At 46.4% G+C, this 24,991-nt stretch overlaps 1 protein-coding gene across 1 annotated transcript; it reads left to right on the forward strand.

Annotated features, from left to right (window-relative positions):
- The first annotated feature begins 157 nt into the window (after positions 1-157).
- LOC119318113 (LRR receptor-like serine/threonine-protein kinase ER2) lies at positions 158-7,357 on the forward strand. The gene is made up of 27 exons (XM_037592638.1): positions 158-311; positions 1,005-1,146; positions 1,236-1,307; positions 1,401-1,472; positions 1,582-1,653; positions 1,737-1,808; positions 1,876-1,947; positions 2,196-2,267; positions 2,355-2,426; positions 2,510-2,578; positions 2,673-2,744; positions 2,856-2,927; positions 3,074-3,145; positions 3,244-3,315; positions 3,396-3,467; positions 3,547-3,618; positions 3,725-3,796; positions 3,876-3,947; positions 4,027-4,098; positions 4,177-4,248; positions 4,364-4,432; positions 4,508-4,579; positions 4,662-4,735; positions 4,833-4,961; positions 5,173-5,538; positions 5,785-6,158; positions 6,769-7,357. Exons 1-27 carry the CDS (start codon positions 209-211, stop codon positions 7,135-7,137), a joined length of 2,991 nt encoding a protein of 996 aa, XP_037448535.1. The 5' UTR covers positions 158-208; the 3' UTR covers positions 7,138-7,357.
- The last annotated feature ends 17,634 nt before the right edge of the window (positions 7,358-24,991 follow it).

The following is a 24,991-nucleotide window of genomic DNA, read 5'->3' on the forward strand; positions in this document are numbered from 1 at the left end:
GGGAGGGATTTGGAGGGGGTTTGGCAGGGATTGAAATGGATTTAATCCCCTACAAGTCAAAACCTCCTCAAATCCCCTCCAATCCTCTTGTGAAGGGGTGTAACCGAACAAGGCCTTCAGCAGCAGCTCAAGCGGCCAGCACGGCAAAACCCCAAACCCCGTTGGATTAAACGGGAGGCACCCGCGCCGGCATTTGCAGCCCGCGCCAATGCCGCCTCCCGCTCGCCGCCGCTCCCCCTCCGTCCCCGTGACCGCGGCCCTCCTCGCCGCCGCGCTCCTCGTCTTCGCCGCCGGCGCGGGCGCCGACGACGGTTCGTGCTCGTGCTCGTGCTCCCTCCCTGCCCGCCTCGCCTCCTCCGGGCCTCCCCGTGCCCATGGCTTCGTGTTGGCGGCCTCCTCCGGGCGACCGGGCCTCCCCGTGCCCATGGCTTCGTGTTGGCGGCGGGTTCTGCTTGCTCGGGGAACGGGGATTCGTCGGGGGTTCCGGCTTACTCTCTCGCGCTGGTGGTATTTTATTAGTGCGCGCTTTTCTAGTGGGGCGTGGTCCGGTCTTTGTTTATGGCTCGCTGATTTGGTGTTCCCTCCGCTGTTGAGGATGGCCTAATGCTAGATTAATCCCGTCTCCTGTTCTTAGTAGTACCAGCATCTCCCATTGTTTAGCATTTCCTCTGCACTTCTTCTTCCGTTCACTGCTACATCTGCTGCATCTTTTCCCTGTCGTCGGCGCCTCGGCGGTGTATAAGCTCCGCCTATGGCTATGCACAGGCACAAATGCGGCATATTTCATTTAGTACTATTTGTTTCCCCTTCTCAAGTTGTTTTGGGGGCCGTTTTTGGTTTGGTTATCTGAACTTTTGGTCAGCAAGCAAGTTTGTGTTGTGCATTTGGAAGCAACAGTCAAGCGCCTCTGCCGGCTGACTCCATTCCTCGTGGCGTCAGATTCTTCAGTTCTTCTTCTTCTGCTGCTGCTTCTGCTAATCGAGTGTTCTTATGCGTGTTTCCAGGGCGGACGCTGCTGGAGATCAAGAAATCCTTCCACGATGCCGACAACGCGCTGGACGATTGGTCCGGCGACGGGGCGTCCCCGGGCTACTGCTCCTGGCGCGGCGTGCTCTGCGACAACGTCACCTTCCAAGTTGCAGCTCTGTAAGCACCTCTGCCTCTAGCAAAAATTTATGCTCTCTTGCTGGCTGTAATGAGCGGTTACTGACGTGTGTTCATGTGTGCAACGACAGCAACCTCTCAGGGTTCAATCTCGGCGGCGAAATCTCCCCGGCCATCGGGGATTTGAAGAGCGTCGTGTCAATGTATGCTGTTACATTCTTTCCTGAAATTTGAATGCTTTTGTCCGTGTGATGAGTCCGTGTTAAACTTTTTCCTGATTGTTTGGTCATATGCAGTGATTTTCAGTCCAGTGGACTTTCCGGGCAGATCCCTGATGAGATTGGTGATTGCTCCTCGCTTAAAATGTTGTAAGTGGGCTTCAGTAGTACTGTGTTTCTTTCTCGTATTTTTTTACAGGTGTCGTATTCCTTTGGATCTGTACAAGTAATGCCTGTTTCAATTTTCATTTTGATCAAGGAACCTGTCCTCCAACAATCTGGAAGGAGACATACCCTTTTCCATATCTAAGCTGAAGCACCTTGAAAACTTGTGAGGGTTATTCTTTCTTGCCGGAACTTGGTAAAAGCACGCGTTTCACTCATCATAATCCCTGCTGTTACTTGTATCTTTAGGATATTGAAGAATAATCAGTTGGTGGGGGTGATCCCGTCGACACTCTCTCAGCTTCCAAATTTGAAGATATTGTAAGTTAGTGCTGCTTAACTGATCTGTGATTTTATTGGGTTAGTTCTAATGTGATATGTGCCCTAGGGACTTAGCTCAGAACAAGCTAAGCGGTGAAATTCCAAGGTTAATATACTGGAGTGAGGTTCTTCAATACTTGTAAGTATGCATTCACTCCGTTCCCAGTAATGAAGAAAAACATTATTTTGGTTTAGTACTTAAACTGTCTATAATATTCAAGGGCCTAGCAAATGCTAATAAAACTTAATTTATGCACGATTTAGGGTTTGGACAAAATGCTTGTGCTAAATACGATGATTGCTCAGACATAGTGTGTAGGGGTAGCAGACCACGGTTTGTTTTTTACATGCTTTGTTGTATGCATCTAAGTTTGTCATATATTCAAGGGGACTGCGAAGCAATAAATTAGAAGGAAGCCTCTCTCCAGATATGTGCCAATTGACTGGCTTGTGGTACTTGTGAGTGTATTGCTTTCCTCCGTTTATCACCAGTGTAGCTGCTTGTGCCATTTATTCTGCTAACAATGCCGCTTTTGTTTGGTTCAGTGACGTGAAGAACAATAGCTTGATGGGCACAATACCAGATACCATTGGGAACTGTACGAGCTTTCAGGTCTTGTATGTACATTCGTTCTACTCCCTTTGAATAATGTTGCTCATTTTCTAGCTTTTAGAACACTCCTGATCTTCCGCTGTTTTAGGGATTTGTCTTACAATCACCTTACTGGAGAAATCCCATTCAACATTGGTTTCCTGCAAGTGGCTACATTGTATGTGGTAGTCATTTCACCAATAGAATTAGATGCTTAAGTTTTCTTACTAATACAAGTGATGACTTGAAATATTATTTGCTATTTGTGCTAGGTCTTTGCAAAGGAACAACTTCTCTGGCCCTATTCCAACAGTGATCGGCCTTATGCAGGCGCTTGCAGTGCTGTATGATAACATTCTTTTCTTGGTTTATGGTGACTGAGGAATTATATCAGCCCTTAAATGCGAAACTATGATATTTTTTGAAATGTTCTTTTTATTTTGAAATTGATCCAGGGATCTGAGTCTTAACCAATTGTCTGGCCCAATACCATCTATACTTGGCAACTTGACATACACTGAAAAATTGTAAGCTTGCTACTTTTTGTATCTGTTTAATTAATAGTTGATCAAAGCTTTTACTTTTCACTAACTGATATTCTAGCCCTCTGCGAAATCTCTATGTTTTTTTTATCACAAGTAGTTACTGATACCACAATATCTTGTACTACTAGATACCTGCAAGGCAATAAGCTATCTGGGCCAATACCACCAGAGCTTGGTAATTTGTCGGCGCTTAATTATTTGTAAGCCATGTAGCCTTTGTACTATTGCTTTTATTCTTCATAGTTAATTGATTAGCGTTCTATCCATTTGATATGCTACGATCGCTATCTCATTTCAGGGACCTCAATGACAATAAACTGACTGGGCTCATTCCACCTGAGCTTGGAAAACTCACAGCCTTGTATGACGTGTAAGTAAAATTCTGTTCATTTGTGTTTCTTATCAACAGTGCTAATTTGGTCGGTGGTCCATATCATTTGCTTCTTGCAGGAATCTTGCAAATAATGAACTTGAGGGAATGATACCTGATAATATAAGTTCATGCACAAGTCTTGTTAGCTTGTAAGTTTCACTTTTTCCCCCTGAAATTATTTAGCTATCTCTGATAGCTGGATACATAACTTGTTTGCTACTGAAACAGCAATGCTTATGGCAATAAATTGAATGGGACCATCCCACGTTCATTGCACAAGCTTCAGAGCATGACTTATTTGTAAGTGGTTCCTAATTTTCCTAGTTTCTATTTTGTTTATGGTAGGTTGTTCTTGTTCTGGATTGCCATAATTACACTTCTAATAGTTATTCCTAATGACTTTTAGGAATTTGTCATCTAATTATCTTAATGGAGCAATTCCCACTGAGCTAGCAAGAATGATAAACTTAGACGTACTGTAAGTTCTATCATTTAATTACTATATCTCCTTCAGAAAGTATTTAATGCCATCATGCGTTACATGAATACACTTTTAGGGATTTATCATGTAACAAGATCGCTGGTTCGATTCCTTCAGCAGTCGGCAGCTTAGAGCATCTTTTGAGACTGTAAATCCTATAACCTCTATTTTTTGCTTGTTGTTAAAATGCCTGTATCTTTTTCTGACAACATTACTTATTCATGTAGCAACTTGAGCAAGAATAATCTGGTGGGACACATTCCTGCTGAGTTTGCAAACTTGAGGAGCATCACGGAGATGTAAGCACCTTAACATCTCTATGCGCTCAAATCTGTATCCTTTAAGAGTAATATGGACACCTTTTGCTTTTGTTTCAGTGATTTGTCCTACAACCACATTAATGGTTTCATTCCTCGAGAGCTTGGAATGCTGCAAAATCTGATACTGTTGTAAGTACATGCAAGCTATGGGTTTTGCCTTGCACCCATTAACATTGATAAACTAATATCGATTTCCCTGCCCAATTATTTGAGATTGATTTGTGTGATTGTTTTGTTGTTACAGAAAACTAGAGAGTAACAATATGACTGGGGATGTTTCTTCACTTACTAACTGCTTCAGTCTCAATGTCTTGTAAGTTAAGACCTGAAAAGCTATTCGAACTGTTTACACATGTGTGGATTTCACTCATAGTGAGCTTTGCTGCAGAAATATATCATACAACAACCTGGCTGGCATTGTACCTACAGACAACAACTTTTCACGGTTTTCACCTGACAGGTAGTATCATCTGGTATTAACCATACCTTCAAAAAGATTTGTTCTGGCTAAACCGTTATTTATAATCTGAACTTTCCTTTAGCTTCCTGGGTAATCCTGGACTATGTGGCTCCTGGCGTGGTTCTTCATGCCCTTCCTCCAGTCATGCAAAGAGATGTAAGTACAATGTTGTCTTTATTAAGTTGCTCTGGAACATAACCTCATCAGACCACTAACAAACGTTCCAATACTCTTTCGTGCATTTTCACCGCAGTCTCTGTCTCAAGGGCTGTCATTCTTGGTATTGCTATTGGCGGGCTTGCAATCCTGTTGTTGATCCTAGCAGCTGCTTGTTGGCCACACAGTCCAGCCGTTTCCACAGATTTCTCTGTAAGCAAACAAGGTAATACATTTGCTTAAATCCCTGTATGTTGCTTTAACACATCAATTTCGATAGCTACTTGACAAGTGATGTCTCATCATGCTGGATCTTGCGAATGGTTGATGCCTGTCTCAAACAGTTGCCAGTCTGCTCAACTTGACAGATGCACTGTTTGTTTGTTTGATGGCTAATATGGTTTCAATGAGATAATGATGATAATTTTTTGTTACAGAGATTCATGCTGTGTTATCGAGCAATGTTCCTCCCAAGCTTGTGATCCTCCACATGAATATGGCCCTCCATGTATATGACGATATAATGAGGATGACAGAAAATTTGAGCGAGAAATACATAATTGGGTACGGGGCATCTAGTACAGTTTATAAATGTGTTCTGAAGAACTGCAAGCCAGTGGCAATCAAAAAGCTATATGCTCACTACCCGCAGAGTGTAAAGGAATTTGAGACTGAGCTCGAGACAATTGGAAGTATCAAACACCGGAATCTTGTCAGCCTTCAGGCTTACTCGCTATCACCTGCTGGGAATCTTCTCTTCTACGAGTATATGGAAAGTGGCAGCCTCTGGGACGTTTTACATGGTAAGTGGACATACCAGGCAAAATGCATGTGGGGCACAGTTTCACTTCATCGTGCTCAGTATTTAGAACCTTTTCCTTTCTACCCTCCATACGGTTATCTGTCAGCAAACATGTGCTGGCCACTTTCTTATTAAGATGGACTGATTACTATTTCTATTCTCTTGATTGGAATGTCTGCAAGGCATACATATAGTTTGAGAATTTTCCACAACCATATGCTAATCTGCAAGTCTTTGTTTATCTCAGCACCTTCGTCCAAGAAGACAAAACTGGACTGGGAGGCTAGACTCCAGATTGCTCTTGGCACTGCCCAAGGGCTGGCTTATCTTCACCATGACTGCAGCCCGCGAATAATTCACAGGGATGTAAAATCGAAGAATATCCTCCTGGACAAGGACTATGTGGCGCATCTTGCTGACTTTGGCATTGCCAAGAGCGTGTGCATCTCCAAGACCCACACATCAACCTATGTGATGGGCACAATTGGCTACATTGACCCTGAGTATGCGCGGACATCCCGCCTGAACGAGAAATCTGATGTGTACAGCTACGGCGTCGTCTTGCTCGAGCTGCTGACTGGGAAGAAGCCAGTTGACAATGAGTGCAACCTCCATCACCTGGTAACTAATTTTCACTTGCTTGTTCGTTGCCTTCACTCCCTTCTGATTCTGAGGCTCAATAAGTTCACAGTCATGGGCATTAGGTTCGTGTTCCTTGAAGGGGACAAGCAACATGAAAGCTATCATGTGATGGGGGGTTAGATCTATCTGCACTGTGGTGGGTGCGATTCATTGTATGGCTGGTGAAAGCTCTATTATCACTGGCAGCTTGTGCAGTGTCCTGCAAAGCCTGCCATGTTTGTCCCCTGCCTTCAATCATATGGCTGAAAATTCAGCAGGAAGCACACCACTGTCAAAAACTGTAGCTATCTAGTACTTCCTCTGTAAACTAATATAAGAGCGTTTAGATCGCTAAATTAGTAATCTAAATGCTCTTATATTAGTTTACGGAGGGAGTAGTAACTACTAGTACCTTCTGCTTTGATTACTAATATGCTGGTAATTTGGCTTGAGCATTTTACTTTCCCCTACTCTGTCAAAATTAGCTTGTTTGGAGTAAGATGCCCATGTTGTGTAGGGAACAATGCAGCTGTGCATAGTTAGTTTTGACTGTTGAACTTCCCTGTCCTGCACCAATGTCGGTTGTGCTCATTGGTTGCTCCCCTTGCAGATCCTATCCAAAGCCGCGGACAACACCGTGATGGAGATGGTCGACCCAGACATCACCGCCACATGCAAGGATCTCGGCGAGGTCAAGAGGATGTTCCAGCTGGCGCTCCTCTGCAGCAAGCGGCAGCCGTCCGACCGACCGACGATGCACGACGTCGTGCACGTCCTCAGCTGCCTGGTCTGCCCAGAAGCGCCCCCGAAGCCGGCGCAGCCACCGGCGTCGCCCCAGTCGTCCACGGCCCCGAGCTACGTGAACGAGTACGTCAGCCTGAGAAGCGGCAGCGCCCTCTCCTGCGCCAACTCGTCGAGCGCGTCCGACGCGGAGCTCTTCCTCAAGTTCGGCGAGGCGATATCGCAGAACACAGAGTAGACTGACCTGAGCGGCCAGGGTAGCATTTCCGCTAACTGTTTTCGTCAAAAATAGCAGAGGGGCTGGGTTTGGGGATGTGTTCGATTCGATTCACTGTAAATATGCTGCTGCTCATTCTGGTTTCATCAGTCAGTTATCTCTTCTTTTCGCCTTCCCTTTTGCGACCACTGTTGGGCTGGGATCATGATGAAACAAGAAAGGAAGCTGGTGTTTTGCTGGAGACGGGTGCATCCGGGCACAGGCAGTGCTGCTTTTACGGTGCCACAGGCCTGTTCGCTCAGTTGGGACGACACATACTGTGCCAGTGACATTCTGTTGTTGTATGAACAGCCTCCACCAATCGAAATACTGCTGGGTAGAAGTTCTGAATGTGCTTCTGCACTCTGCCCAGATCGCCGGCGTTGCCCACCCGCCAGCTCATGCCACTGTGATTGATTCCTGGATAAGTAGCCACGGCATGGCCGTTAGATGGTAGTGCCGAGGAATTCCTACCTCTTTGCAGTAAAATCTACGTACTCCTTTCTGTCATTCTGTGCGAGCGATGACTGATACAGTACATGCATGGGGCCAAAGCTTATCTCTCTGCCAGCCTCCCACGCAAGTCGACTGTCTAGTTGAGCTCGTGACCTGCCGGCGCAGAAGAGAGTAATGCGCTGCGAATCAGATGCCATTGCTACTAGTGTGGGGAGCACGCACTGGGCCTGCAGCGTTGCGTATCTCACAACCAATCATCCCTAAAAAAATATATATGAAAAACTCACAACCAATCGATTCTGATCTGGAGCAACGGAGATCTAATGGGAGTCCGATACAATCAGCGGGATCAAAAACTGAGGCAACCCAGATAAGAAAAAACCGAGGCAACCCTCAGCGCCAAGGTTCGGGAATCAGGATCCTTCCTCACCGGCAGCGTTCCAGACAGTGACACGCCGAGAAAACACACATTGGATGGTTGTTTCTACTTCCATTCAAACCAACACCTTGGAAGCAGCAAAAGACTTTGTTCCTATCATGCCAGATGATCACATGAAGGCCCTATGTTTTCACGGATGAAGCTAGACGCCCGATTTGCCCCTCCGTCGAGGGCTCCCTCTTCTTGTCCGGGCAGAAGACGAAGAATGCGACGGCACCTGGAATGAGGAAGTAGGACAGTCTCTTGTGGAACTGCTCGCTACGCTCGAAGCTGCAGGTTAAGAAAGACCACACAACCTGAATATCATAGCATTACATGCGTGCATACGTATCGTGCATGAAGAAAAAACGAGTTGCTTGCTTTACCGTCTCTTATGTTCTAGCAGAGTACCAATATCCTTCTCCATCACGCACAAGTTCTCATTAAGCTTCTCCAGGGCCGCCTCCATGCGCATGCCGAGGGCCGCCTCCTTGCGCATGTGGGCCACGCAGCACGCCTGGATACAAATGGAACTTACACATAAGAGAGCATGCAATGTATCTTATTTGAGTGCCAAAAAATCGCTATATGTTTGCATTCTCAACATTAGCACAGCGCCTCATTACTGAACCATGCGGATGTCAGACACACTGAGAATACTTGCGGTGCCCCATCAGCCTTGCTAGCTGCTACAGGGAAGAGTACAGAGTACAACATCAGGCAACAGACAACTACGAGTGGTACCAATGGAAGGCTCAATCCTTATGAAGAAGCTAGTTCTATTACACCAAGCTAAGTCGGTACAAGGTACCAAGGGAAGGATCAGACTATATACTTATTTGTTATACCTATTGGTCAAGCCGTCAAAGCATCCAGTGTGAAGAGCACAAGAGCAGTGGACGTATAGTATACTAAGAGAACAAAAGAGCTTAAAATTGAAAGTTTACTAATCACACCAAGCTGTCAAGCAAATAATAATGCCATTTCTGTCGAACCAACATGTCATAACTCTATATGAAAGAGCATTTGCAAAAGGGATATTACCAGTGAGCATGTCAAAACTGATGTCATTGCAAACTAAAGCGGTTGAAGGATACTACCTTTTCCCCTTAACAACATGGAAAGCAACTCCCACCCAGCAATACAAGCTCTCCTAGAGGAATCTTAAGATGTCTTTTCTGAACCAACATGATTGCCTACTGTCTGACAATTTCATCATGCAATTCCTCTAAAAAAGGGTGTAGAACCACCTATGTTGAGACCTTATAGAGTCTCACATCAACAAAAAGGAGAAAAGGAAAAACAAGTTAAACAGCTGTTGGCTTCCTCAATTGTAAGACCTAGTGACATATGCGGCGCCTGCACTACTGGTTAGAAAGAAGGACTGCAAGTGGAGATTGTGTACTGATTTTAAGAAACTCAATGACCAAACTGTGAAAAACAAATTTCCTATGCCCATCATAGAAGATCTTCTGGATGAACTGCATGGAGCTACTTATTCTCCAAGCTGGACTTGAGATCAGGGTACCAAATTAGGATGAGGGAGGAAGATGTGCACAAAACTACACCAAGCTAAGTTGGTACCAAGGTACCAAGGGAAGGATCAAACTACTCCCTCCGTTCCTAAATACTTGTCTTTCTAGGCATTTCAACAAATGACTACATACGGAGCAAAATGAGTGAATCTACACTCTAAAATATGTCTACATACATCCGTATGTAGTAGTTATTTGAAATGTCTAGAAAGACAAATATTTAGGAAGGGAGGGAGTATATATTTGTTATACCTATTGGTCAAACAGTCAAAGCATCCAGTGTGTGGAGCACAAGAGCAGTGTAAGCATATAGTAGTATAATAAGAGAACAAAAGAGCTCAGATTGACAGTTTACTAATCACACCAAGCTGTCAAGCAAATAATAGTGCCATTTCTGTCGAACCAACATGCCAAGCATCCACGCTTACTGTGCTCCTTCCTGCCAGAGCTTAAGATTTTGTTTTGCTACAAACAGGCCAACACAATGTTGATTCACTGATTCTAACCATGCAGGTTGTCGTATCGTATCTTGTTGGAAAAATTCCCTGCATTTTTCAACCTTGCAGCAACATGTATCACATATATGGGTATCCAAACAACTAATTTGACCCAAGAGATCCACCATGGGCATCCGTGTTCACCATAGCACTAAAACCCAGGGAATGCTATGCTACAATCAAACAGAGGAACATTCCGAAGCTCAAACAACTTAAAATTACGTGCTGGATGTCTACAATTTGGATCATACCTACATGGCTCCATGAAACTGAACACGATTGAGTGCACGTGTGATTCTAAGCGAAGGGATGTTTTCTTCCACAGCGGAAGCTACGGATTGGGTGGTGAGCGTGGATTCACCCAATCCACCGGCGGATCCCTTTGCCTAGGGGATTCTAAACCCAAATGCCAAACAAACCCTAAGGGGTACCAACGCTGTCAGGACCTCGATTTCAAGTCACATCGATCTAGCTGGTAACATCTCATATCACTTTGCGGCCTCACGCACGGTATTCCCACGGGTGTCGCCTTACCATGGCCCGGGACCGTTTGCGCCTTTTGGCTCACGTATATGATAATGTCGCTAGCATTCATATGACAGAGAACCCGAGCCGACATGGCTAGTCGTGAACCCAAAGCGGCACTAACCTATGGGGACAGGCATACATGAATCACATCGAGCATGTCGGTCAGCAGCGTGTGAATCCGGGCTGTAGCGCTGGGCTAACAGGACTCCGGATGTCACCGCGTGACATTTCCCTGAAGGGACAGACACAGGAACGAAGTGAAACACATGCCGGCCAGTCAAGTGATCTGAGCAGTAGTGCTGGGCTAGCAGGACTCCGGTGAACCAGGCTGTAGCGGACTACTATGGCTCAAGGAAGCACTGGACTACATTTCCCCATAAGAGAGGCTGCCAAGGATAAACGACTAGATTGTCGGATCCCACACATACCAAGCATTTCAATCATACACACAATATGCTCGATATGGGTAAATACAACATGGCATCACAACATAACTCTACGACTCAAAGTATTTATTCATTAGGCTCCGAGGAGCGAGATATTACAAACATGGGTCTTATGACCCAACATACAGAGCATACAAGCAACAAGCACATGCGAAAGCTTAACTTGTCTGAGTACAGACAACTACAAATGAAGAAGGCTGAGAAGCCTGACTATCTACCAGATCCTGCCAAGGGCACAAGATCGTAGCTGAGGTATCAAGCTAAACGTCGAAGTCCACGCGGAACTACTAGCGATACTGACGTCTCTCTGCAAAATATAAAATAGGCAAACGTGAGTACAAATGTACCCAGCATGACTTACATCAGAACTAGCTACATATGCATCGGTATCAACAAGGGGGGGGGGTGGTGGAGTTTAACTGCAGCAAGCCAACTTTGACTCAGTGGCTAACCTGAACTACGACTGCAAGCAACTCTTTTGAGGTGGCGCACACGAGTCCACATATTCACCATTCAATACACCACTATGGATCCGCTCCCGTCTCCCTACGAGAAGGCCATCCATAACACTCACACTTATCTTGCGAGTTTTAGAGTATCCACTTTCACTCGTCTATGAACTATACAAGGGGTCCAAGTTTCCATATCCGAGAAATCCGGCTATTCGAATAGATAATGATAACCCTGCAGGGGTGTACTTCTTCACACACGCTCCCACCACTTACCGTCGTTTACACGACATGTACTCGGCAACCTTCAAGCGAAAGCCCAACGAGGGTGTCGGCCACGGCCTACCTAAACACCTAAGTCTCTAGTCCAGGTTTATCGCCTATCCAGGTTCCATCCGCAGTGAGTCCGGCCGAGGTTTCCACATACGACCCCGAACGATGTGAACAGGGTTCGCGAGACACCAAACGGGCGCCCGGTACACCGTGCCATGGTGTATCTACTGCAACATAGCCCACCCCTAGGGTCAGCGCTACGCACGGCCGCCAACACATATCCTATAAACACCAGAAATTAGTTGCAACTCCTGGACAGAGGACAAGGGTGATCAAGAAGCCGAGAGGGTCCATTGGTTTCGGGCCCAATGCGTGGTAGTAACTGTTTCATGGATCACAAACACAGAACTCAGTTCCTAAGGATGGCTTCAATGAGACAACCCACCATGTACTCCTACATGGCCTCTCACTGCTACCTTTACCAAATCGTGTTCTCACACTTAGCTCTCAACAGTAGGACATGTTTACACACCTCCGATTCATCCCCGATGAATCAGACCTGACTCAACTCTAAGCAGTACCAGGCATGACAAACAAGCATGAATGAGTAGGCACATCAAGGCTCAAACAACTCCTACTCATGCTAGTGGGTTTCATCTATTTACTGTGGCAATGACAGGTCATGCAGAGGAAAGGGGTTCAACTACCGCAGCAAGTAACAGAGGAATCATGTTGTCCTAATGCAGTAAAAGAGAGCAGGAGAGGGAGAGTAGGATTGTATCGGAATGAACAAGGGGGTTTTGCTTGCCTGGCACTTCTGAAGATATCATTGGGTCTTCATCAGTGTCAATGATCACAACGTCGGTACAACGTCTATCGAGAGGGGACAACCACCGGCAATAGAGAAGGAACACAATCAATGCAATGCACAACATGATGCATGATAATGACATGGCAATATGTTGTTGATTGAGCTAATGCAACCAGCAACACAATTAAATGAAGTTGGTTTGAATACAAGATTCAAATTCAAACTCCATATATGATTAGTTAAATGCCATTTATTTGTTTTGTCCAAAACAGAGGACAAACATTGTTCAAACATGCATGAAAATGCCATAAACAGATTCCTTGAATTTTTCTGATAATTTTTCATATATAATTTATTTCATTTGGAATTACGGTTGATTTTCTATGATTTTTAGAAGTTTTGGGCATTTTCTGGAATTTTCTGAATTATTATAATTTAAACTAAATCCAAAAAATGTATTACTGCGTCAGCATGACGTCAAGGTGATGTCAGCAGGTCAAAGGCGTTGACCAGGTCAAACCTGACCAGTGGGACCCACTGGTCAGTGAACCAGTGCTGGTTAGGGTCGCTGACGTGTGGGCCCAGTCAACTGCCTCGTCAGCAAAGTCAACCTGACATGTGGGGTCGGTCAACGTGTGACGTGGCAAAGTCAAAATGACAGGTGGGGCCCTCCTGAGATCGGTGCTAATCTAACAGAGTAGTTAACTAACTAATTAGGCACTAGGGCCCACATGGCAGTGGCTCTAGAGGGGTTGGTTAGTGGGATGTTTAACCACTAATGACGGCCATGTCAGCTACCGGCGTTTAGCCGCCGGCGACCAAATCCGCGGCGGAGGGAGTCGGGATTTCGCTGCAGGGCCCTATTTGGCGCGCGGGGAGCATCTACGTGAAGCTGGGGGGCTGCCGCGTCGAGTGGTGGTGGTGTTTGGGCTCGGGGTGGTCGGAAAAGACGCTGACGACGATGTTGGCGGCTGCCGGAGCTCGGGCGAGCTCGGGGTCGTCGCTAGGAGGCGCAGCAGGAGGTGCGGAGGGGTGCTGCGGGCTCCTGGGGACACAGCGAGTGCGGTGAAGTGCTCGGTTGCGAGCTTGCGCGGGTGTGGCCACGGCTATGCCATGGCCGGCGGCGAGATGCTCTCGGGCTCGAAGAGGGCGGCGACTACACGGCGCAAACGAGCAGGGGGGAAGTGGGGATCGAAGGAGAAGCTCACGGGGAGTGCAGCGGTGGTCTTGGGGAGCTCGGGGAAGCAACGGAGCGGGCGCACGGTCACCGGCGATCTCGGCGGACCGAGGTTGAAGAAGACGGCGATGGCGGTGCTGCGGTGCGTCCCGGCTTGCTTGACTTGGCGGAGAGGTCGGGGACGATGTGGCGAAGCGCCTGGACTGGTCGAGGAAGCGAGAGGGAGGCGGTGGACACGGCAACAACGAGCGGCGGCGATGGCTCCGCTCAGCTTTGGGAGAGAGAGCGAGAGAGAGCGAGGCAGGGAGAGAGCGAGAGCGTCAAGGGGGTCCAGGGGGGTAGTGTGGCGTCGCAGAGGGAGTCCAGGGCGACGAGAGGGCAGACAGGCAGGTAGCTGCCGGCGTGGCACGCCGCGGCGCCGTGGCTGTCTTCTCCTCTGCCTTCTGGCAGGAGGAAGAAGACGCCCCTGCCCTCGGTGGGCCGGCCAGGTGGCTGGGCCTAGCACAGGGGAGGCCCATGTTTGTTCCTTCTCTCTCTCTCTCTCTCTCTTTTATTTAGTTTCTATTTTCTATTTTTCTATAATTGTTTTGACTTAATTAAAATGCTAAGGCATTTTCTACAACCCTGAAAATAATTGTGGGCTCTGTATGGAATATTTCCAACAGCCCTCACTTAAGTTCAGAATTATTTGGACATTTAATATATTATATAGCATTTAATTGTCCAAATGCAAATACGTATGAATTAACTCCAAAATCCAGAAATGTCCTAGAAATGTGTGCATCATTTTTGGAAGAAGTTTTCACCCATTCCAAAATTGATGAACTTTTCTAAAAGCCATTTTGGGTAGATGGAAAAGATTTAGTTTGACCCTAGTTGTATTTCACTTGCTGCTAGGGTTTATCAGTCCCCATTTCAAAATTAATAGAATTTAGACATGATGCATGAAGGCTAATGCAAAGGCAGGCAAGGCCTGAACTGGGGCTGTGACAGCTCACCCCCACTAAACAAGAATCTCGCCCCGAGATTCAGGTGTAGGGTAAGATGAAAGGGGAACACAAATAATCTTCACGATCCAGGTTGCACCTCTTAGGGTTGTTGATTCGTTGCATACGTTGACTCTGACATCCTTGCCTTTGAGATCTTCATCCATGCAATGACGAGAAGAAAAGAAACTCTCGAAGAATCGATCTTCTTGAAGATCGAGCAACCGACGATCAACTCACAGAACGAGACATGGCGACATCTGTCGAGATGAGACACAATACACACATCAAGAATGATGGAAATGAGCATATGACAAGGTTTAAGTAAGTAGCGGAATTCCCACACCTAGGAGGGTGGTGAACGGTGTCAACGTAGCGAGGGGTTGGGTTGCCATGATACCATAGCGAGACATCTTAAGGAAGGTGACTCGCAGAAATATTCCCTTAAGTGGCAAAAAGAATTACTTTTGATACAAAGATCATTGAAACTCTTTATACCAGCCTGAGGTAATCACAATCGATCGTTGGAAGGGGTTTGAAAGAATGGCATACTCCGACTAGGATGGATGATGTGGACTATCTTGTTGAAGACAACGCAATGGATGATTTTTGCTTATCATCGGAAATGGATGGGACCCATGGTAAGTCCACTTTTGAAGATGATCCTGAACAACAACTACTGAGGTGCAAGCTGGGAACAAAATGCAAATGTTGGGAATGATTCTAGTAACTGGGGAAGAGCTCAACAGTCGAGAGTGAGTCCACTGTTTGAAAAGGTTATAACCTAACCGAGGAAACTGGAGGCAAATCCCAGTTAACGCCAACGGTAAAACCTGGTGCTTGCGCGTGCTCTCAAGAACTTGAGTATCTCCATATTCGTCAAGGTTTTACCAATATCCGTGTCAAGGATCCTGGCAACACAACATACCACCATGATGAATGGTGATGGATGATGCCGATGCAAAGGAAGATAACACTTTCTCAGATTTCACCTTAGCGAGGCCAAGGAAACAAAATCTGGATAATCGACCGAGAGACATTTAGCACTCCGCTTCTAATGTTCTCCTTGATGTGCTAGGATAACTCATTTATTGATATGGTTTGGTATCTAGGACATCAAGTGAAAGGTCGGACTTCGGGAGCACAAGAATCCGTAAGGATTAACTACAGAGGTAAATCCTAAGAAATCCTCATGGGAAGGTGGCCAACTTTCTTCAATCGAGATACTACAATAATAGGTCTTCTGGCTGGATGTGTTGGCCACGACATCCACTTTACCGGTTATCGAGAGACCAATATTATAGTTCTTGGAAAATGCTCCAACCATCATATCTGCCTGAGATTCAGATCTGGTTGGTGTCAGGATATTCCAGGCTCATCGAGTCTAGAAAGGAAAATGAAGGTTTGCAACAGAAATCGACGAGACGACGTTGCGAGATTCTCGGGGGAATGAACTATGGTAGTAAGCTCCAAAACATGAGCCGGTTCTGCTACAAGCATGTGAACACGTTGTCCTAGACAAGCATGGTCACCTGGTAGTCTTAAAATGAAACACTACCGAGTTCAGGGGAAACCATCAACGAGGATATCGAAGTCCTTGCGTAGGTCTAACTCTTAAGAAGAAACTTCTTCTCCTTGAACAAATCAATTAGTGGCTTGGTGTGCTAGGGATACGTATAGAATGTAGATGATCGGTCTATCAGACCATAGAATACTTCGCACATGCATGATTGACTTGGGATGATTCCAGAGGAAGCAAAAACAAACTTTCTCGAATTCACGGCGGCAACTTACATCAGATGCACATGAATTAGAGGGAGTCACACCTTTCAACCGGACATATGCTTCATGATCGAGACATGAGGGCAATGCTTATAAAGTTTCCAACACTAGTGTAATGTTCAACGTGAATCATGGGGGAGACAAAATGCTGCTGATGGGCTTAACAACAACTCATCGGAATCTCCATATCACTGGACTTCCACCACTATGTGAACAATGTGATAGTATTGGTCAGACCAAAAATATAATGGTGTATGCTCGAGGGACAACTGCAAGTAAGACAACATTACGAACATCGTTGGTTCTGATTTGATTTGACGATAGCCCACACTCAAATCAAGGTTTGGACAAGATAATAGATTCAACAGTTGATCACGGGGATCAGTCGATGAAGATATCATCTTTCTTCAACACACACACACACACACACACACACAAGGATATCCCTTAGTGATGAACTAAGTCGGACAAGTTTTCATCTTCCAACTCTCCAAGTTGTTGTCTAGCTTAACCAACTAGCTCAGGGTATCCAACATAGATTCCTGGAGAAGAGGGTGGCTACAAGAAACCAACTTGATCACGAGCTCAACATAGCGATCAGGTGACAGCCTGGTGATACCTCCGAGAAGATATTCGGAAAATCACGAACCACCGATATGTTATTAAGCTCGAGAACAATCTTGCTTTTCAGGGCAAGACGATATGATCAAGGAGCAAGGGATTATCACAGTCCTAACTCATTGCTCAATGAGTGCACCCGGAAATATGGATTAGGTAGCACATCAATCTTAGAATGATGATTTAATTACCAGCACGCTAAGAATGAGAGTATTGTCCATTAACTACCAAGCAACGGAGTTGCTAGGAATATTGCTTTCACACATCACGGTTCACTTGTCGGCATTCCGGTTATAATAACACGGAGCTGAGGAACGAACAATGATGGCAAGAAATATTACCGCGTCAAGAATTTATAAAAGGTGGTGCAATTCCCATGACATTCCTGATATAAAGATGGTAATACCCCAAGGTAGAATAGAACAAAAACTAAATTGGCATTTGATCTGTGGAATACAACTACTTTGACCCAATCCTAGAAGTGGACGAGGTACTGGAGTTTGTTTCTCCTAGTCATTCTGGAATAGAATGGCTTGACGGACCACAAGAATTATAGGCATCGATGAACACAAATGCACACATACTCTTGGCTATCAACTGATAGAAGATGGTCGGAATACAACCGAAGAGGAACAACTCGAGGAACATATAATTTTCTGAGTTGTGGATGCATAGATTAGTATGTCGAGCATAGCTCAACATTTCTTCCGGACAACCCATGCAGAATGGTAGGACTGGCAGATTCACAATGAAGAATGGAGAACTCATCAAGAGCACTCTGGTTGTGATCTTATGGTTCAAAGAACTTCTGCCATAGGCGGTTCATAGTATTTGGAAGAAGGATATACCACGGACCTCGAGGACTAATGCAAAGGTTACTAATATCCTAAAGGAACTAGCAACACTATCAACATGAGGTAAGTAGGGTGAATCTCGGGTTCAAAACCCAGTAGTAGAATACCTACTAACTAAATGGCATCACGGGATGCTTTTGAGAATAATGGCCAGAATCACACACTGGGGATACAAAACATGGCTAAATCACTAGGTGACTCCCTAAAACACCTAGGGTCATAGTAATAGCTCCAGCATATATGTCGAGGCAATAGAGTACCTCAACTGACCGGTTAGTGTGATTAATCTGGCCCAAATGGACATCAGGAACAGGAGGAAGGGGTTTGCAAATGCATCAGACTATTTAGAAACCTGGAATGACTCGGATAGCATAACAGCTATAAATGCTCAAAAAGAGTTGAGACAACCTGCAAAAATGGCGGCATAGCCACTCAATAACAATATCAAGGTTCCGGGATCAACTGACAACATACGGAGGTAGTAGGAACGGAACTGAGGCTTGAAACTATCAATTCTATAAGTCTATGGATTAGTAACACGTCATCCTGATAGATAGATGAGAAGGCCTAGTTCTTAATCCCCGTAGAAGAGACGAGGATGACTCAGATCAGAAGGGCATAAGATATAAGGAGTAAAAAGAGCCTTACGTTTCCTTCCACAATCAATTCCCTTACATAACTAAAGCATTTCTAGACACGAATTCGACCAGTTTGGCTTGGTAATCCTACAGGCAGTCAGGCTCTGATACCAACGCTGTCAGGACCCTGATTCCAAGTCACATTGATCTAGCCGGTAACACCTCATATCACTTTGCGGCCTCACGCACGGTATTCCCACGGGTGTCGCCTTATCATGGCCCGGGACCGTTTGCGCCTTTTGGCTCACGTATATGATAATGTCGCTAGCATACATATGACAGAGAACCCGGGCCGACATGGCTAGTCGTGAACCCAAAGCGGCACTAACCTATGGGGACAGGCATACATGAACCACATCCAGCATGTCGGTCAGCAGCGTGTGAATCCGGGCTGTAGCGCTGGGCTAACAGGACTCCGGATGTCACCGCATGACATTTCCCCGAAGGGACAGACACAGGAACAAAGTGAAACACATGCCGACCAGTCAAGTGATCTGAGTAGTAGTGCTGGGCTAGCAGGACTGCGGTGAACCGGGCTGTAGCGGACTACTATGGCTCAAGGAAGCACTGGACTACATTTGCCCATAAGAGAGGCTGCCAAGGATAAACAACAAGATTGTCGGATCCCACACATACCAAGCATTTCAATCATACACACAATATGCTCGATATGTGTAAATACAACATGGCATCACAACATAACTCTACGACTCAAAGTATTTATTCATTAGGCTCCGAGGAGCGAGATATTACAAACATGGGTCTTATGACCCAACATACAGAGCATACAAGCAACAAGCACATGCGGAAGCTTAACTTGTCTGAGTACAGACAACTACAAATGAAGAAGGCTGAGAAGCCTGACTATCTACTAGATCCTGCCAAGGGCACAAGATCGCAGCTGAGGTATCAAGTTAAACGTCGAAGTCCACACGGAACTACTAGCGAGACTGACGTCTCTCTGCAAAACATAAAATAGGCAAACGTGAGTACAAATGTACCCAGCATGACTTACATCAGAACTAGCTACATATGCATCGGTATCAACAAGGGGTGGTGGTGGAGTTCAACTGCAGCAAGCCAGCTTTGACTCAGTGGCTAACCTGAACTACGACTGCAAGCAACTCTTTTGAGGTGGCGCACACGAGTCCACATATTCACCATTCAATACACCACTATGGATCCGCTCCCGTCTCCCTACGAGAAGGCCATCCATAGCACTCACACTTATCTTGTGAGTTTTAGAGTATCCACTTTCACTCGTCTATGAACTATGCAAGGGGTCCAAGTTTCCATATCCGAGGAATCCGGCTATTCGGATAGATAATGATAACCCTGCAGGGGTGTACTTCTTCACACACGCTCCCACCACTTACCGTCGTTTACACGACATGTACTCGGCAACCTTCAAGCGGAAGCCCAACGAGGGTGTCGGCCACGGCCTACCTAAACACCTAAGTCTCTAGTCCAGGTTTATCGCCTATCCAGGTTCCATCCGCAGTGAGTCCGGCCGAGGTTTCCACATACGGCCCCGAACGATGTGAACAGGGTTCCCGAGACACCAAACGGGCGCCCGGTACACCGTGCCACGGTGTATCTATCGCAACATAGCCCACCCCTAGGGTCAGCGCTACGCACGGCCGCCAACACATATCCTATAAACACCAGAAACTAGTTGCAACTCCTGGACAGAGGACAAGGGTGATCAAGAAGCCGAGAGGGTCCATTGGTTTCGGGCCCAATGCGTGGTAGTAACTGTTTCATGGATCACAAACATAGAACTCAGTTCCTAAGGACGGCTTCAATGAGACAACCCACCATGTACCCCTACATGGCCTCTCACCGCTACCTTTACCAAATCGTGTTCTCACACTTAGCTCTCAACAGTAGGACATGTTTACACACCTCCGATTCATCCCCGATGAATCAGACCTGACTCAACTCTAAGCAGTAGCAGGCATGACAAACAAGCATGAATGAGTAGGCACATCAGGGCTCAAACAACTCCTACTCATGCTAGTGGGTTTCATCTATTTACTGTGGCAATGACAGGTCATGCAGAGGAAAGGGGTTCAACTACCGCAGCAAGTAACAGAGGAATCGTGTTGTCCTAATGCAGTAAAAGAGAGCAGGAGCGGGAGAGTGGGATTGTATCGGAATGAACAAGGGGGTTTTGCTTGCCTGGCACATCTGAAGATATCATTGGGTCTTCATCAGTGTCAACGATCACATCGTCGGTACAACGTCTATCGAGAGGGGACAACCACCGGCAATAGAGAAGGAACACAATCAATGCAATGCACAACATGATGCATGATAATGACATGGCAATATGTTGTTGATTGAGCTAATGCAACTAGCAACACAATTAAATGAAGTTGGTTTGAATACAAGATTCAAATTCAAACTCCATATATGATTAGTTAAATGCCATTTATTTGTTTTGTCCAAAACAGAGGACAAACATTGTCCAAACATGCATGAAAATGCCATAAACAAATTCCTTGAATTTTTCTGATAATTTTTCATATATAATTTATTTCATTTGGAGTTACGGTTGATTTTCTATGATTTTTAGAAGTTTTGGGCATTTTCTGGAATTTTCTGAATTATTATAATTTAAACTAAATCCAAAAAAAGTATTACTGCATCAGCATGACGTCAAGGTGATGTCAGCAGGTCAAAGGCGTCGACCAGGTCAAACCTGACTAGTGGGACCCACTGGTCAGTGAACCAGTGCTGGTTAGGGTCGCTGACGTGTGGGCCCGGTCAACTGCCTTGTCAGCAAAGTCAACCTAACATGTGGGGTCGGTCAACGTGTGACGTGGCAAAGTCAAAATGACAGGTGGGGCCCTCCTGAGATCAGTGCTAATCTAACAGAGTAGTTAACTAACTAATTAGGCACTAGGGCCCACATGGCAGTGGCTCTAGAGGGGTTGGTTAGTGGGATGTTTAACCGCTAATGACGGCCATGTCAGCTACCGGCGTTTAGCCGCCGGCGACCAAATCCGCGGCGGAGGGAGTCGGGATTTCGCTGCAGGGCCCTATTTGGCGCGCGGGGAGCATCTACGTGAAGCTGGGGGGCTGTCGCGTCGAGTGGTGGTGGTGTTTGGGCTCGGGGTGGTCGGAAAAGACGCCGACGACGACGTTGGCGGCTGCCAGAGCTCGGGCGAGCTCAGGGTCGTCGCTAGGAGGCACAACAGGAGGTGCGGAGGGGTTCTGCAGGCTCCTGGGGACACAGCGAGTGCGGTGAAGTGCTCGGTTGCGAGCTTGCGCGGGTGTGGCCACGGCTACGCCATGGCCGGCGGCGAGATGCTCTCGGGCTCGAAGAGGGCGGCGACTACACGACGCAAATGAGCAGGGGGGGAAGTGGGGATCGTAGGAGAAGCTCACGCGGAGTGCAGCGGTGGTCCTGGGGAGCTCGGGGAAGCAACGGAGCGGGCGCATGGTCGCCGGCGTTCTCGGCGTTCCGAGGTTGAAGAAGACGGCGATGGCGGTGCTACGGTGCATCCCGGCTTGCTTGACTTGGCGGAGAGGTCGGGGACGATGTGGCGGAGCGCCTGGACTGGTCGAGGAAGCGAGGGGGAGGCAGTGGACACGGCAACGACGAGCGGCGGTGATGGCTCCGCTCGGCTTTGGGAGAGAGAGCGAGAGAGAGCGAGGCAGGGCGAGAGCGAGAGCATCAAGGGGGTCCAGGGGGGTAGCGTGGCGTCGCAGAGGGAGTCCAGGGCGACGAGAGGGCAGCCAGGCAGGCAGCTGCCGGCGTGGCACGCCGCGGCGCCGTGGCTGTCTTCTCCTCTGCCTTCTGGCAGGAGGAAGAAGACGCCCCTGCCCTCGGTGGGCCGGCCAGGTGGCTGGGCTGCCAGGTGGCTGGCCCTAGCACAGGGGAGGCCCTGGTTTGTTCCTTCTCTCTCTCTCTCTTTTATTTAGTTTCTGTTTTCTATTTTTCTGTAATTGTTTTGACTTAATTAAAATGCTAAGGCATTTTCTAAAACCCTGAAAATAATTGTGGGATCTGTATGGAATATTTCCAATAGCCCTTACTTAAGTTCAGAATTATTTGGACATTTAATATATTATATAGCATTTAATTGTCCAAATGCAAATACGTATGAATTAACTCCAAAATCCAGAAATGTCCTAGAAATGTGTGCATCATTTTTAGAAGAAGTTTTCACCCATTCCAAAATTGATGAACTTTTCTAAAAGCCATTTTGGGTAGATGGAAAAGATTTAATTTGACCCTAGTTGTATTTCACTTGCTGCTATGGTTTATCAGTCCCCATTTCAAAATTAATAGAATTTAGATATGATGCATGGAGGCTAATGCAAAGGCAGGCAAGGCCTGAACTGGGGCTGTGACAGGCGATTCGCGGAGCGGTGGAAGCTACCTTGGGTTCGACGACCCCCCCAGCCCCAGCACTGAGGAAGCGGGGGCACTCGACGGAGGACTGGCCGGGGCGCCGGGGGAAGGTCCACGACCGCGGGTCGATCGGCGGAGGATGGCGGCGGAGGAGCGGAGCAGCGGAGAAGCCATCGGAGTCGCCGGAGGATCGAAGTCGGCGTCGCGGCGTAGGAGCGACCAACGGGGAAATAATGACCGACTCCTGAATGCTTCCAGAACCTGGGCCACACCGAAAATTTGGAGGTCCGCGTACCTTCGCATATAATGGGCCGGGCTGTTTAGTCCTTTCCTCTTTTCCTTTTACGATTTCTGTTGTGTTTCCTTTTTCTTTTCCTTTTCCATAATTTTTTTGTTGGGGGAATTTTGCACAGCTACCTCCTCTCATTTTCCGTATCCCCCACATGGTCTGTTGATGTGATCGATACTCAGATGACCAGCCATCTTTCGAATGACTTTGAAAGCCACATGAAAATTCACCTAGCTAACTCGCACATAGTTGCCACGACAAAAGAACTTGGAGGTTTGGCCGTCCAAAATATCCAAGTTTTGAACATATGTATGTTAGGGAGAATTTGAAAAACTATTGTTGATATCACGTACAATCCCTCCGCCAACTCTATTTGGCGCTTAAAGGGCGAGTTACAGACTTATCTAGTAACTCGCGCCCATGCCCAAATCCCTCACTAGCATAATGGGTTGGCCCATCTTATGCACTTAGCGGGAAACTCGTCCCACTTTTGGGAAGCTTTTGGTGTTTTTTTTTGTTTCTAGTTTTCCTAGACCGGATCTTTCGTCCATTTTTATGTTTTCCATTTTTATTCAGTTCCTTATTTAAATGGGCGAAAAATTATCAAATTAATTTTTTCCAGATTTTGTTAATATTTTCCAATTTCAGAACTTTTTTCAAATTTGTGAACTTTTCCCAAAATTTGGTGGATTTCTTTAAAAAATTTAAAAAAATTCAAATCCACAAATTTTCCAAAAAAATCAAACTTGTGATTTTTTTGAACTTTTTCCTTTTTCTAAAGTCAACGGTCAACTGGTAAAGGGTCAACCTGTGAACCGAGCTACGAGCAAGCGAGCATATGGATGGAAAGGATAGAAAGGTCCTAGTCAGTGCTTCATGTGCGAGGAAGTGGAACCAACGCTCACACGTGCGCTCTTTTGGGCCAGCCCATTAAGAAACCATCACATGAAGCATCGACTAGGACCTCTTTATCCCTCCCCTAACATCCTTTGTGTTTAAGGCTTCAAGCAGCAGGTCCTCTACCTTCTAGAAAGTGGTAGCATGGGCCAACAAGGTTGTGAAATTTGGGTATAAATGGTCTGTAGGTGATGGAACTAGAATTAGATTTTGAGAGGATGAATGGTTTGCCCCCCTCTCCGTTCCATATTGAGGTTTGTACCACACCTATAGAGAACAAGGAAATCCATTAGGCAAATATGGTACACAAAGGCCTCGTTGCTTTCCTTGAGTACATCATTTTACGGCTGATATGATGAATGATGAACCTTTTGTTCAAACACGAACATGTCACGTGTATCCTCGATGTCGGGGGTGATACACCGCAGCTCACGTCGAAGCAGATCCGAACGGCAGCGCGATACACAAAACAACTGGCGGATGCTTTTGTAGATCTGAAACCCCACACGTCCGGGAGGGACCCCGTCAGGACGCACAATGGCTACGGGTTGCCCTAGGTCGACCTAATCGCCCCTAAGTCCTCATGGTTTCGCTGCCCTCCAAACTTAAAAAACGACGAAGAACGAGAAGAAAGATACAAGGGTAGGAGATAAAAGTAGATGAACATGAAAGTGTAATTGATAGATTGGTTCGATTGGTATTGTTCAATCGACCATCACCTCTCTTCTATTTATGAGGCTGCTGGACTCCCCGTACAAGAAAGTTTCAAATCCCGTCCAAATCTTTTCAAAATTAACCGAACTCGGATTTAGGTAAGTC

The sequence above is a fragment of the Triticum dicoccoides genome, chromosome 6A (assembly GCF_002162155.2).
Source record: "Triticum dicoccoides isolate Atlit2015 ecotype Zavitan chromosome 6A, WEW_v2.0, whole genome shotgun sequence".
NCBI classification, from domain to species: domain Eukaryota; kingdom Viridiplantae; phylum Streptophyta; class Magnoliopsida; order Poales; family Poaceae; genus Triticum; species Triticum dicoccoides.